This window comes from Pantherophis guttatus, chromosome 1, assembly GCF_059756535.1.
Source record: "Pantherophis guttatus breed Tessera chromosome 1, ASM5975653v1, whole genome shotgun sequence".
NCBI classification, from domain to species: domain Eukaryota; kingdom Metazoa; phylum Chordata; class Lepidosauria; order Squamata; family Colubridae; genus Pantherophis; species Pantherophis guttatus.
The window spans coordinates 228,800,848-228,813,776 of NC_142063.1; the positions used below are offsets into that span (position 1 = coordinate 228,800,848).

The 12,929-nt window shown below is 33.7% G+C and overlaps 1 protein-coding gene across 5 annotated transcripts in view; it reads left to right on the forward strand.

The window, feature by feature from the left end:
• Positions 1–12,929, forward strand: part of COL19A1 (collagen type XIX alpha 1 chain) — a 174,669-nt gene that overhangs the window by 118,050 nt on the left and 43,690 nt on the right. For all 5 annotated transcript variants that reach the window (XM_034431974.2, XM_087882487.1, XM_087882485.1 and 2 more), the window contains 6 exons: positions 3,737–3,781; positions 3,957–3,992; positions 5,360–5,413; positions 7,571–7,615; positions 10,661–10,714; positions 11,620–11,709. In XM_034431974.2, the coding sequence (XP_034287865.2) occupies positions 3,737–3,781; positions 3,957–3,992; positions 5,360–5,413; positions 7,571–7,615; positions 10,661–10,714; positions 11,620–11,709 (324 nt within the window). The remainder of the gene's footprint in view (positions 1–3,736; positions 3,782–3,956; positions 3,993–5,359; positions 5,414–7,570; positions 7,616–10,660; positions 10,715–11,619; positions 11,710–12,929) is intronic.

A 12,929-nucleotide genomic window follows, 5' to 3' on the forward strand; every position in this document is an offset into this window, starting at 1 on the left:
ACCAAAGGATTGTCTTTCACCATGTTTAACCACCTCTCTTGCTTTTAATGAAAAAAGATCATATGATCTTTTCATATTTCTATGAAAAAAAATCCGTTCTGCCTCTGTATTCTTTCTTTGGCACCTTAATAAAGCTCTTCCATGGAAGCTTTATAACATCTTTCATTCTGTAGTAAAAGTCATACAAATGCGTTAAACTTCTCAGCTATACTGTGAACTCAGTTCTCCAAAGCTGTGAATATACCCATTCCTCATTTAGTGACAATTTCAATTAGTGACCATTCACAAATGTGTTAGTAATTAAAAATAAATTTCAACCACTGTGTGCATTTATGACCATATTTCAGGCACCTGACAAAAATGCATGTTGGAGTGGGAGTAATGCTGGCAGCTGCATGTAAAAACTTTAAATGAGATGGCACCAACCAATGATCTTCCCAGTCTCTGTCCCTCTCTCTCGCCCATATGTTCACTTAGCAACCATTTTGCTTAACATCCTGGTTGTTGAACTAGAGTTGGTCATTCAATAAGGAGTGAGTATATTCAAAGATTATATTAAAGTTGTTGACCTTTTCTCAGAATCCTAGAATTGTATGAGGCTCAGTTGTTTATGTTGTTAAGTATTGCAGATTAAATCTAGCAGCTAGCCTGCTAATTTGCTTGCTTGCTCGCTTGCTCACTCACTCACTCACTCACTCACTCACTCACTCACTCACTCGTAAATTTGAGACCCCAGAGCATTGTGCTAAAATTTTTCGGGAACATTTTAGACAAAATTAAATACTCTACACCAGGGGTGTGAAACTCACAGCATCACATTATTGTCACATGACGTTTTGTGACTTTTTTCCCCTTCGCTAAAACAGGGGTGGGCATGGCCAACACGTGACACATTCAGCCCGCGGGCCACTAGTTTGACACCCCTGCTCTACACACTTTGGCAGTTTCACTCTCATATCTTTTTCCTCTAACTCATCTTTGTATTATTATCTCAAATTAATTGGAGTTCTAAAGCTTTTTATTTTTACTTATTACAAATTCAGTTTTGTTATCAATGTTTGGCAACAAAATCCATAACAATAGCTTGCCAGTTTGGATTTTATATCATTGACTCAGAACAGTTCTTGGTAACTCGTTACTTAAAATTTTATTAAACTAAGGTGACTATTCTATCTTAAATTTGTGACCAAAAGTCTTGTTTCTAAATAATAAACTATATCCTGCATGAATATCTAAGGATGGGTAACAAGCAGAATGATACTTCCTTTGATATGGACAGGGGGTATTCCAAAATAAGCTATCTATTCCCTTTGCATTTTTCCATCTTTCTCTTAAAATCACTGCAATTTTAACCATTCTGCTCCTCTGATCCATTCAGTACCATCAAAACTGCAATAAACTTTGATAGCTATAATTTTCCAATCTCTGTTTCATTATTTTTCTAGTACTTTCATCATTCCTTTTTGGCAAATTCTAATTTTCTGCCTCTTTCTATTTTCACCACTGTTAGTAATGGTGCTTTACTAATTATACCAATATACTGACCTTAGATTTTTTTTAAAATGTATTAAATAAAATTGAGTTATTTTATCATACGTTTGTATGAATGAGCTCATTTCCTCAGTCTGTGGAAAAACAGTTTATGATCAGCTGTGTGCAAACAAATTTGCCAAAGATCACTATATTTCTGGGTTGGTAGGTAGATACAAGTCAATAGTTTTTGCTGTATTTTATACCAACTGCGCAATAGATTGAACTGCCATGTTTCAGTTTTTTGAAGAGCTGCTTTATATTTCTTAATCTTTTATGCCTAGAAAATTAATTATATCCAAGCATTTTTTTCTTCATTATGTATAACTTACTTCTTGCAATCATTCTTGGTATATTTTGCATATTTTAGTAGCCTCTTAATTCCTATTTAAGATTAAGTTTGTGGCAGGTGACATGAACCCAAGTTGAGGTCCTCAGGATATGATATGCATCTGTCTGCCAGATTCATGTTTCTTACATGAATTGTAAGACCTTTCAAATTCCTATGCCTTATCATGTTTCCCAGTTAATAGCTTCTGGCAAAACATGGGAGCCAGCTGTTTCACCTTCAAGAAATTAATCATCTTTTAACCCTCATGTAGTGTACAAATACACTCCTTCCTTCAGCTGTCCAATGCAAAATATTTAATGATTTATTCTCAAGCAAACAGCTTTCCAGAAAAGAAGCGCTAAGTTTAGTATTTAGGAAGATGATTTACCAGTCTAAACTTCAGTTTTAAGTACTTAGACTTGCTGGAACCAGGGTTTCAGGTTGCAACAGTCACCCAAATTTTCAAGACCGGAGATGAATAAATTAAGCTAAAAACAGTATAGTATTAATTGAGAACAATTTGCTCTGTTAATATCCATAAATTTGTTTATGGTAACAAATCATTGAAACAAATAATTTTATTTTAAAATTTGAATTTTAAAACTGTTACACCCACATGATTATTATTCATAGGAAGATCAGATAGGAAAACTGTTATTAATATTCTTAAAAATAGTTTATACTGTAATCTGGTTTACCTAGCATGTCAATTAAAGGTATCAGTTTTAACTGAAATCAATTCGGGAGATTTTTTTAAAAAATCTAACAAATATGTGCATGAAAACCATGTATATATTGTGTACATGGGGGAGAGAGTGCACATATGCACAAAACACAGATACATACAGAATCAGACTTCTCAAAGCAAAAATGCCAGGAAGAAAGATTAAATGAAGGTCATACTTTAAAATCAATTGCCAATATGTTATGTTATGTTATTATGTTATGTTATTTATACACACATATACATACACACACACATATATATATTCATAATTTTTATTACATGAATTTGTATGCTACCCAGTTGCAAGGAGTATATAGACTATATAACAACACAAAAACCCCAACCTCTTTTAATCTCTCATACAACTGTCACAGCTACAACACTGAACAGTATTTAAATTCAGACAAAAGGCACCATTATCATCATCATTAACTCATAAATACCTATTAATCAGGATAAGATTGTTCATTTTTCCAAATGCCAAAAATGAATGAGAAGCTAAGCTCTTCCATAGTGTCAGTGACACCACAAAGATGGTTTGCCTCTGGTCCCTGATATCCTTGATTTCCCATAGGGTGAGGATCCTGAAAAAACCCCTATCGAATGATCACACAGGATAGGTGGCTTCTAGTCAAACAAGACAGTCCCAAAGTAAGTAGGAGTGAGTTATAGTTGTAGTACCTTAGAGAAAAACATTACCAGTTTGAATTGAACAAAGAAAGATAATCAGCAATCAATATAGAAGTTATTCTGCCAAAGTAGGTTACACAATCCAGGGCACCACATTTTGAACCAATATATCATTCATACAACCCTTCCCTTCCTACACAACTTACTTACATATATACATTTTTATTTCGAGACTAAGCAATACTGAACTCTGTTGGCATGTTACCCTTGACTTTTAAAACACTTTTTCAATTTGAAGGAATTTGAAATATGCCAGCTACATTCATTCGGAAATGCAGAGATGCATATATTGCTATTCTAAATATGATTCCTCGGTATTTATATTGCAATTATATAGTGTAAATTGCTCATGAAGGGAATATTGGATAACCATTATGAAGAGGAAGATTTTGGGAAATTGATCTCTAATTTGTTAACAAATTGGAAAGAATTGATCTTTATTTTCTTTTTTGGGAAAGAGTCCTCGAGATGAAAAGGGATTAAAAGGTGCAAAAGGAGAAAAAGTAAGTAATCAATTGCTATTGATAGTTATGATTGTTTAGTTTATTTTTTATATGGGATTTCTGGAAATTAAAAGTGGGTTTCATTCTTGCCAAAACCTTTAGAAACAGAGAGCAAATCTGGATTTGAGTGAAAGCGTCCTAATAAATATTGAGTTTAACTTGTACTCTGTCACAGGGAGAATATTCTGAAAAAGGAGAAAAGGGGGATTCAGTAAGTACAGCTCAAAATTCCCTTTATGTTTACAGGAACCTGTGAGTATTTCTAATACTTAACAATACATTTAGAATTTCTTTGTAGATAAAATATGAAGTTTGTGTGTTATCGTCATACCCAAGTAATTGCAGTTATAGGAAGATAGAAGGTAATCTAGTTTGGACAATTATCTCTGGAAGAGATCCATAACTTGGAGAAATCAGTTCATGACCTACCTATGTTTGCACTTGCATTCTTTCATATCTTTTTTTTTTCAGATGAAACATTTGCATAAGGATCTATGCTTAGATTCCCATTATGCAAATATTTCTGAAATTATATTGTTTTCATCTTTGGAACTCTGTGCCTTGGATTTTAAATGTATAGGCCTTATGGAAAAGCTACATCCAGTTGTGAACATCTGACAGATTTGGCAGTTGAATTTGTTGCCACTACTATATGTAATTCAATTATCATGTAATATAAATTAATTTCATCTTGCCAGATTTACAGATCAAAGCATTTATTTGCTCCAGAAGTATTTGTGAAGGGATGACAGTACCTTAATTACTGATCTGAGCAAATGCTCAAGGATTCTCTTCTTCATTATTGATGAACTGATGATACTCATTGATCATGGTTACTTCCGGTGAAAGTGATGAATTATATCCAATATTATTTATTTATTTATTTATTGGTTCAATTTATATGCCGCCCTTCTCAGGGAGGCTTACAATGCGTTAAGTAATAGCCTTCATACTTTTGTATATACCTACTTAGTAGGGCTTTTAGCCCCCCCTAAGCCGTGTTCTTTTTTATACAAAGTCAGTTTTATCCTTATTCTGGGGCATGTTCCCTATGCTTCTAGCAGTTCTCAAATGCTAAGGTTAAATTTTAGCCATATGGAAACTATAATGACTAAGTGATGATACCACTTTTAGATAGCAAGTTCACATGACAAAAGTACACATGTAACATTTGCACATCCGCAAAGAAAACACTTCAAAAGTTGTCTTATAATCAGAACTACAAACCAAAAACTAGAGATATACAAAAATCTTTACCGTAGATAATAAGTTTGTCTTGATCTTGATTTGTCATCTACATTTATGCAAAGCCATGGATCACAAGGGCCACCTTTACAATAAGTGGATAAATGCTGTATATAAATAGAAGTCATCTACTAGTATATCACCATTGGGAACATTTTGCAAAGAAATTATACCAACAGGTTCTGGAGTTAAACTACTTGGCTTGCAAGGGATTTCACTTGATCTATAGACATTAGAAACATAATGTAGTGTGTCATTAGTATATATACTTACCAACTCTACAGTTTCATCTCTAAAGATATATAACTTATCTTTCTTAAAATGTTGTTTTAGGGCGAAGTAGGGGAGCCTGGTCTTCCAGGGTCTATTGGAAATCCAGGACCACCGGTATGTAAATTATATTTAATGAACAGTGTACGAATTTCTCTTACAATCCAGTAATGGGAACACCATTGATAGCCAGTTCTGTTGTCCTCTGAATGAATTAAACTCTTGTATGTTTCTGTCTCTGTATGTTTCCTAACTACACCTGTATGAAATGCCAAAATATATTTAAAATATATAAATGTTCATAGTATTCCTACTAGCATTTTGAAAGTTAAATCTGATAATAGTTGAAATAATATAGAAAATGTATAAAATTTCATAATGATCTTCCATAACAGTTTTAAAATCCAACCTGATTGTAATTGAACATATGTTTATACAATTGTACAGTTGGAAATATCTTTGAGATCGTTGTTCAATATAGATACCTATATTTTCCAAGCTTTCCTCATTTTAAAGATAGTGACAACTTTATTCTCCTACAATCTTTTAAATTGTCGTAACTCCTCCAGAAGTCCTCAAAGTTTATCAAGAGAAGTGCTCTGCTAAACTACAGTAACCAAATACCCCATCCAATAATGCCATGTATTTCAGCAACATCTGGAGGCCCACAGATTTTCCCCCCCAAACTAAAGTTTAGAATGCTACTTCTTCCCAAAACAAAGAACATGCATTTTATTTCATTCTATTTATAGAATAATGTGTATTTTAACCTTCAGTTTGCATACGTAGTAACAGGTAGTCAACAGAAAACCCACCAATTAAAATAAAACTGAAATAGGTTTATAAAGATGCACGAAAAATAAGACATCAGGTTGAAATAATAAAATCAATGTCAGCAATATTATTAGAGATGACTAGATTACATGAAGGGAGGCATCAATTTCAGAGGAAGGAATGGCTCCATGCCATGGACATTTTATAAGAATGACACTACAGCTGAAAAGCCTTTTTTGTTTAATACCCATTTTTTCTCATGAAGTGGAGAAGTGTGAGGACAGCTTCTGAAAATTAATACAGGTAGTCCTCTATTTACAACAGTTCATTTAATGACCATTTGGAGTTATAGCAGCCCTGAAAAAAGTGACCTATGACGATTTTTCACAGTTATGACTGTTATAGCATCCCCATGGTCATGTGATCAAAATTCAGAAGCTTGGCAACTGACTCATAATTATGATGGTTACAGTGTCCCAGAGTCATGTGATTACCTTTTGGGACCTTCTGACAAGCAAAATCAATGGGGAAGGCAGATTCACTTAACAACTGGGTTATTAATTTAACAACTGCAGTAATGTGGTAAGGAAAGTCATAAAATAAGGCAAAACACATTTCTCACTTAGCAATATAGATTCTGGGCTCAATTGTGGTCATATGTCGCAGACTACCTGTACTGGATAAATAGCATCACTTCCTATTTCCCATGTTTCTTAAAAATTGAAAAGAAATCTCTCAATTAATCCAAGAGCAGTCTGGAGATTTAGTTTCCTTTTTTGACTCAGCAATTGACAAAAGGATCCTTGAATTCAGACATAGAGGAACACCTAAGTCTAGAACAGGGCTGTCAAACTTGCAGCCCGCAGGCTGGTTGTATCACGCGCTGGCCACGCCCATGCCTGGTTTAGCAAAGGGGGGGGAGTCACAATACTTCCCATGATGACACCGTGACAATGCGAGTTTGACACTTCTGCTCTAGATAGTTCTTGTTTAGTGACCAGCAACTCATTAAGCAAAGCCATTGCTAAGTGAAACGTCATGATTCTACGATTTCACTTCAGTGTTCCTTTCTTTAACAGATTTGTGAAAATCATAATGCAAGGATTGATTACGAAGTTACTTTTTAATTACTATAGTAACTGAATCATTGCTAAACAAGGCACTCACTAAATGAGGACTTACCTGTATTACATTTTCTGTTGCATGCAGTGGTGTGGCTTCTGGAAATCAGGTAGTCTTCTAATTAGAACAGTGTTTTTCCCTTTTGCATGTAGACATTAGCAAAATCAAAATATTAGACTATTTTTGTGCCAATTTCAGTGTATTGATTTTTGTATCTTTAAACAGTAAAGAATTTTATATCTGTTACTCAGAGGCTAGCATTTTCATGTATTTTCTTCAGATATAACCCTTTATTAAAAAGAATAGTATAAATATATGGAGGGTTATTTATCTTTCTCTCCCTTTTCTAAAAATTTCATACTTATCATAATGTTTTAGGGATTTCCAGGACCACCTGGCCCCAGAGGATCTTCAGGAGAAATGGCAAGTATCATACTGCTCATAAGAATTATTCAAGTAAAATATTAACCAATGAAATAATAATATTAAACTGTTGGTGATCTCCTTTTACAAGGTATATGAAAGAAGTAATCAATGTGCAAAGATTTAGAACCAGGCATACTGAGGTGCTCCATGATAACAATTTATGCTTTCACACTTTCACTCATCCCATCAAGTGTGGTAATAAATCACTAAGGCAGACAGTATTTATATCACCACAACAATGGCTAGGTGATCCTGTAAAATTGCTACCGTAGAAGGCCTCAGTAGCTTTATAGCTATACCTTTGGGTAGTTACGAATATGCCATTCTATTTCTGCGTCTTTGTACTGTTACTAAGAAGGTCAGCCTTAATCATTATTTTAACAGTTTACAGTATAAATATAGATTGGCATATTTTTATTAGCACTTTGGTTCAAAAAACATTTTTTTCAGAAGAATGCAGCTAGAGGCTTGAATGTTGCTAAGATCCCCAGTTTGTTGCCTGGCAGATGGGGAAACCAATATGCCTATCTATTAGTGATTAATTAAAACTAATTTTATATAACTCCAAGTATATGCAAACACTTATCTGGTTTTCAGGTCAACTTCCTTTCATCTACTACCTATTCACTACTCCAGTAATATAAGCCATGATGCCAATTCTTACTTCTGGCAGGAACAGTAGACAAATTCTGAAATGTCCTACTTCTATATTTCTGATATCGCTTATCACGATTTTTTCCCTTTACACATTATCTGCTAAATGAAATAGTGCTTCTTAAATACATAACTTTGAAATATTCAGTTCTTTCTGTGCAGTCACATTGTTAAGATGTTTTTTCACTTTCCCCCCCAGATTTTTCACTTCCCACACTCAAGCTTTTGATCTCTCTGTCTTATTTATTTGAATTGTATAACTATCCTTGAATTCATGTACCTGCATCTTTCTTTTGATATTGGATTCAGCATGGACATGCCAAATTCAATCTTGGGTTCATCTGGCTTTAGACCTGTTCTCATGACTTTATCTAGCCCTTTTCCTGCTCCATTTTGTTGCATTCATTTCCAAGCCCAAAGACTTTCTTTCATTTTCTTGAATCACATTCCTACCCTATTTCCTTATATACATTTGTGCTTCCATGTATATTTACATGAAGTTCGCATTTAAGATTCACATCGGTCACAGCTCAGCCTCAGAATAATTAAGCATTACTCGTTTAATTAAGGTACTTCTCAGGTGTTACAACCTTTGAATTGGGTCCAAAGGCCATAACTGTCTTCTCAATTGTCTCACCATTATTTATGTTAGCTACAGTTCCAAGAGCATTCAACCTCAGGAAGAGATTTTGTTTTTAGACTTCCTAATTCACCATCAGTAGAAATGGATTATGAGGTTGTAGCTGCCAAGAAAAGTTGAATTCAGATACTCATGAAATTCACTCAGAAATTTTAGGCAAGTGAAATGTTACCACACTAGTTTACTTATTACAAATTTTAAAAACAGTGAGGTACACATAGTTAAATGTAAGAGGATGAAACATAGATTTTTTTTCTCATCTATATGATGAGCAGAACATAGTAATTCAAAACTAGTTTCTTTAACATTCCTATGCATTTATAAATGACTTCCTTGATCAACAAAAAATCAAAGTCTGTGAGTTTCACCTTACACAGAAATGAAATAAAAGTGTTTTTGCTACAGTGGAAATAATTCCTTTTTCTCTGGTAAATTCATACGACACATTTTGCTATTTCCAGTGATTAGACAGATAAAAGATAGACAGACAGACAGACAGACAGACAATGTATAAAGATGACACACTTTACTTTCTTTTAATCAAATTAATTGTAAAGCGTCAAAGCTATTTAGTTTTCTGCTTGTCTTCTTTAGAATTTATTTTAGAGTGTTTACACACATAATATAAATCTAAATAGAACTCTAAAAAATGGACTATTTGTTCAGATATATTCTAATTTATTTCATGTTATGTTCCTTTATTTAAGGACAGAGATAAAAAGAAAATAAGGATAGGTAATAAAGTCAATGTGGTTGAGGCAAAGTTGTCTTGGAAAAATTTTTACCATGCAATTATGTCTGCTTCCTTCATTAAAGCCTTTAAATACATAAGGTTTAAAAAATTGTCTCATGCTTTGAAAGCAAATTAAAAAACAAATTTATGTCAGATAAACAAAATCTGATTTTATGATCATGTTTAATAAGACCAAGATCAGATTACAATTTCTTAAACAATTCATTTGCCTTAGTAATATCTAGCACCATCTACAAAAAAGGAAAGATAATTTAGTGCTTATGTTTTACCCTATATCTGTTTTAAATGTACTAATCATTTTTAAAAGAAAGAGTGAACAAACAAAAAGAAAACAATAAGAAAAATATTAATTTTCTATAGTACGATAATAAGTGGGCAAAGGAATTACCAAGATTGTAAAGTTAGCACTCAGTATATTTTTGATTAGAAATTACATTTAAGTATATTATATTATTTTAACAATATAAGTAAGAATTTAAATTTTTGAGCTTAGTGCCAAAATTTCCACTATTTGTTGTTTAAAAATACAAAAAATAAAGAAAAAAGAAGATAAAATTACTGAAAACACCTTAAATATTAGTTAATGGTTTACTTGTCTCAGGTTTCAATCTTTTAGTCAATTCTTTTTCCCTTTAAATACTGTACTCTAGACAAATATATTTATTTATTTATTTGTTTTAATTTGTATACTGCCCTTCTCCAACAGGACTCAGGGCCTTGCTGCATAATATATAAATGTAGAGAAACCAGTCTTGTTAATCTTCCATTTTCCTAAGCCACAAATAAACATAATTCTTCTTATTCCATTGTTTTATAGAGCATAAATGTTTTAAATAGAATTTGTATTCTTTGAATTGTGCCTGTCATTCCACGAAAGGAAAATTTTAGTCAAGTCCACTATATATTAGAAGTATTTTTTCCAGAATTACTCCTCTTTTAATAGATAATTACCTATAAAGTCCAAGAAAATATACTTTTCTTTTTAATTTACTAGGGCTTACCAGGAGAACATGGAATACCTGGAAAACCAGGGATTAAAGGAGAAAAGGTAATTTTTAAACCAATATCAAATAATTACATGTATTTTCAATATATCTGTTCCAGTTACTGTATGGGTTTTATCTTGTCCACCTCAGATAGGTTCAATATTCTATATTTTGCTATCTTATTTGTTGAAAAAAAAAATGACTGCAATGAATATTTTTAAACTGAGGCAATGTTTCAAATTGAATGATAAATTTTGGGTTAGTTAATACCTATCAACTGAAGAGAGCAAAAGTAATATCTGACTTCATTCAGTTCTCCATATGTTTTTTACTACCAGTTCTGTGGGCGTGGTTTGGTGGGCGTGGCAGAGGAAGGATACTGTAAAATCTCCATTCCCACCCCACTCCAGGGGAAGTTTACTGTAAAATCTCCATTCCCTCCCCACTGCAGGGGAAGGTTACTGCAAAATCCCCATTTCCTACCGATCAGCTGGGACTTGGGAGGCAGAGAATAGAAGTGGTATTTACTGGTTCTCCAAACTAATCAAAATGTCCGCTACCAGTTCTCCAAAACTGGTCAGAACCTGCTGAATACCACCTCTGATGGTCATCTCCCCTCCCCCTTTGCCAAAAAACAGCCAGAAAACAATTGCAACATTAGGAGTCTCCAGCAAAGATTTGTTCTTTTGTTTTTGGAGAGTTTCTGGTTGGAATGGATTTTTTTTTAAAAAAAATATTGCTAATACAAGCAATCCCACTAGTTTAGGTCCAACAACAAGGATGATATAAAAATCATTTGACTAAGGCTACTTGAGAATATAGCTAAAAAAAGTGGCTACCTATATTGGCAAGTGGTTTGACAACACAGGAAGAATGTGGAGATAAAATAATTCAGTTAATTTAAATATGATACATTAATCTGGCTCTTGTAACTTCCTATCAAATTGTTTTCATCTATATTACATAGGGAGACTCTGGTGGAATCATAGGCCCACCTGGGCCTCCAGGTTCTAAAGGTGACACAGGGCCTCCAGGATTAAGTCTTCCAGGAAAACCAGTAAGTACCATTAAGTATTCTATTGCAGAAAAGACTATGAGGTCAACAGAAGAAAAATTCCAACCACAAGTGGAATTACCAGCATTGCATATACTATTTCATTCAGGGCAAGCAATGTTATGTAGAGTACAGAAAGGAAAAAGAAATAATATGTCAAAAAATTCAAAAGTATGACATAAGAAAAAGAAAACCTAGCTAAAACTAGTTTTCACCAACACTATTTATTATATCTCTCCTTACCTTTCTATTCTTGCAAATCATCCTTTCTTCCATCATGTCCATACAACATTTCATGCATTGCCTTTTGATGTCCCAAAGCACCTTTGGGATAACCTCGACCTGGATGATTGAGAATTTCCATAAACACAATATCCATTGTTCTTTTACCTAGCACTGAGTATTTTCAAAGATATACTTGTGTAACTCAGAGCCATAAGTAATGAGCTTTTTGAAAAGATCTCTCTGGGGCAAACAGCTGCAGATAACTCCATTTTGTAAGTTATTCAGTTCTACACATTTCTAGTCTTCCCCCACCATAATTCCCTTTGTTACTTCTCATAAATAATTATCTCATCAATTATTGTGAAACTAAAACAGAAGTGAATAATTATCATTATAAGATATCTTATTTGGTTTTGCACAATAGGACATCTGGGTCTTAAATTGATTTTTTTCCTGTCAATTTAAGAATTCTTTTTATTTCCTAATTACACAAACATATATTTTATTTGTTTGTTTCACATTTTTGAACTGCCCATCTTCCTCGGGGAGGGTCTGTGAGCAGTGTACAATAAGTGTTAAAATATAAAAACAGCATATAAAACTTAAATTAGAAAATTCAGAATTTAAAAGGCAAGGATGATTAAGATCTGTTACAAACTAGTTCAAAAGGTGAAGGAGGGCTCTCAGGGCACCAACCAACCCCACAGCTATGTGTTCCCCTAAGCTCCCCAAATGAGGCTGCAGAGCCATGTTTTAACTCCTTTCTGGAAGGCCACAAGAGTTGGGGACATGTCTCAGTTCCGGGGGGTGAATATTCCATATGGTAGGGGCAAGGGCAGAGAAAGCTCTCTTCCTACACCCCACCAATTGAAGTTATTTAACTGACAGCATCTGTAACATACCTTCTCTGCCAGATGGATGGGTTGGTGTATTGGAAAAAATACGATTCCCATAAGTAGCCTGGCCCTATGTCATGTAGGGATTTATAGGTCACAACC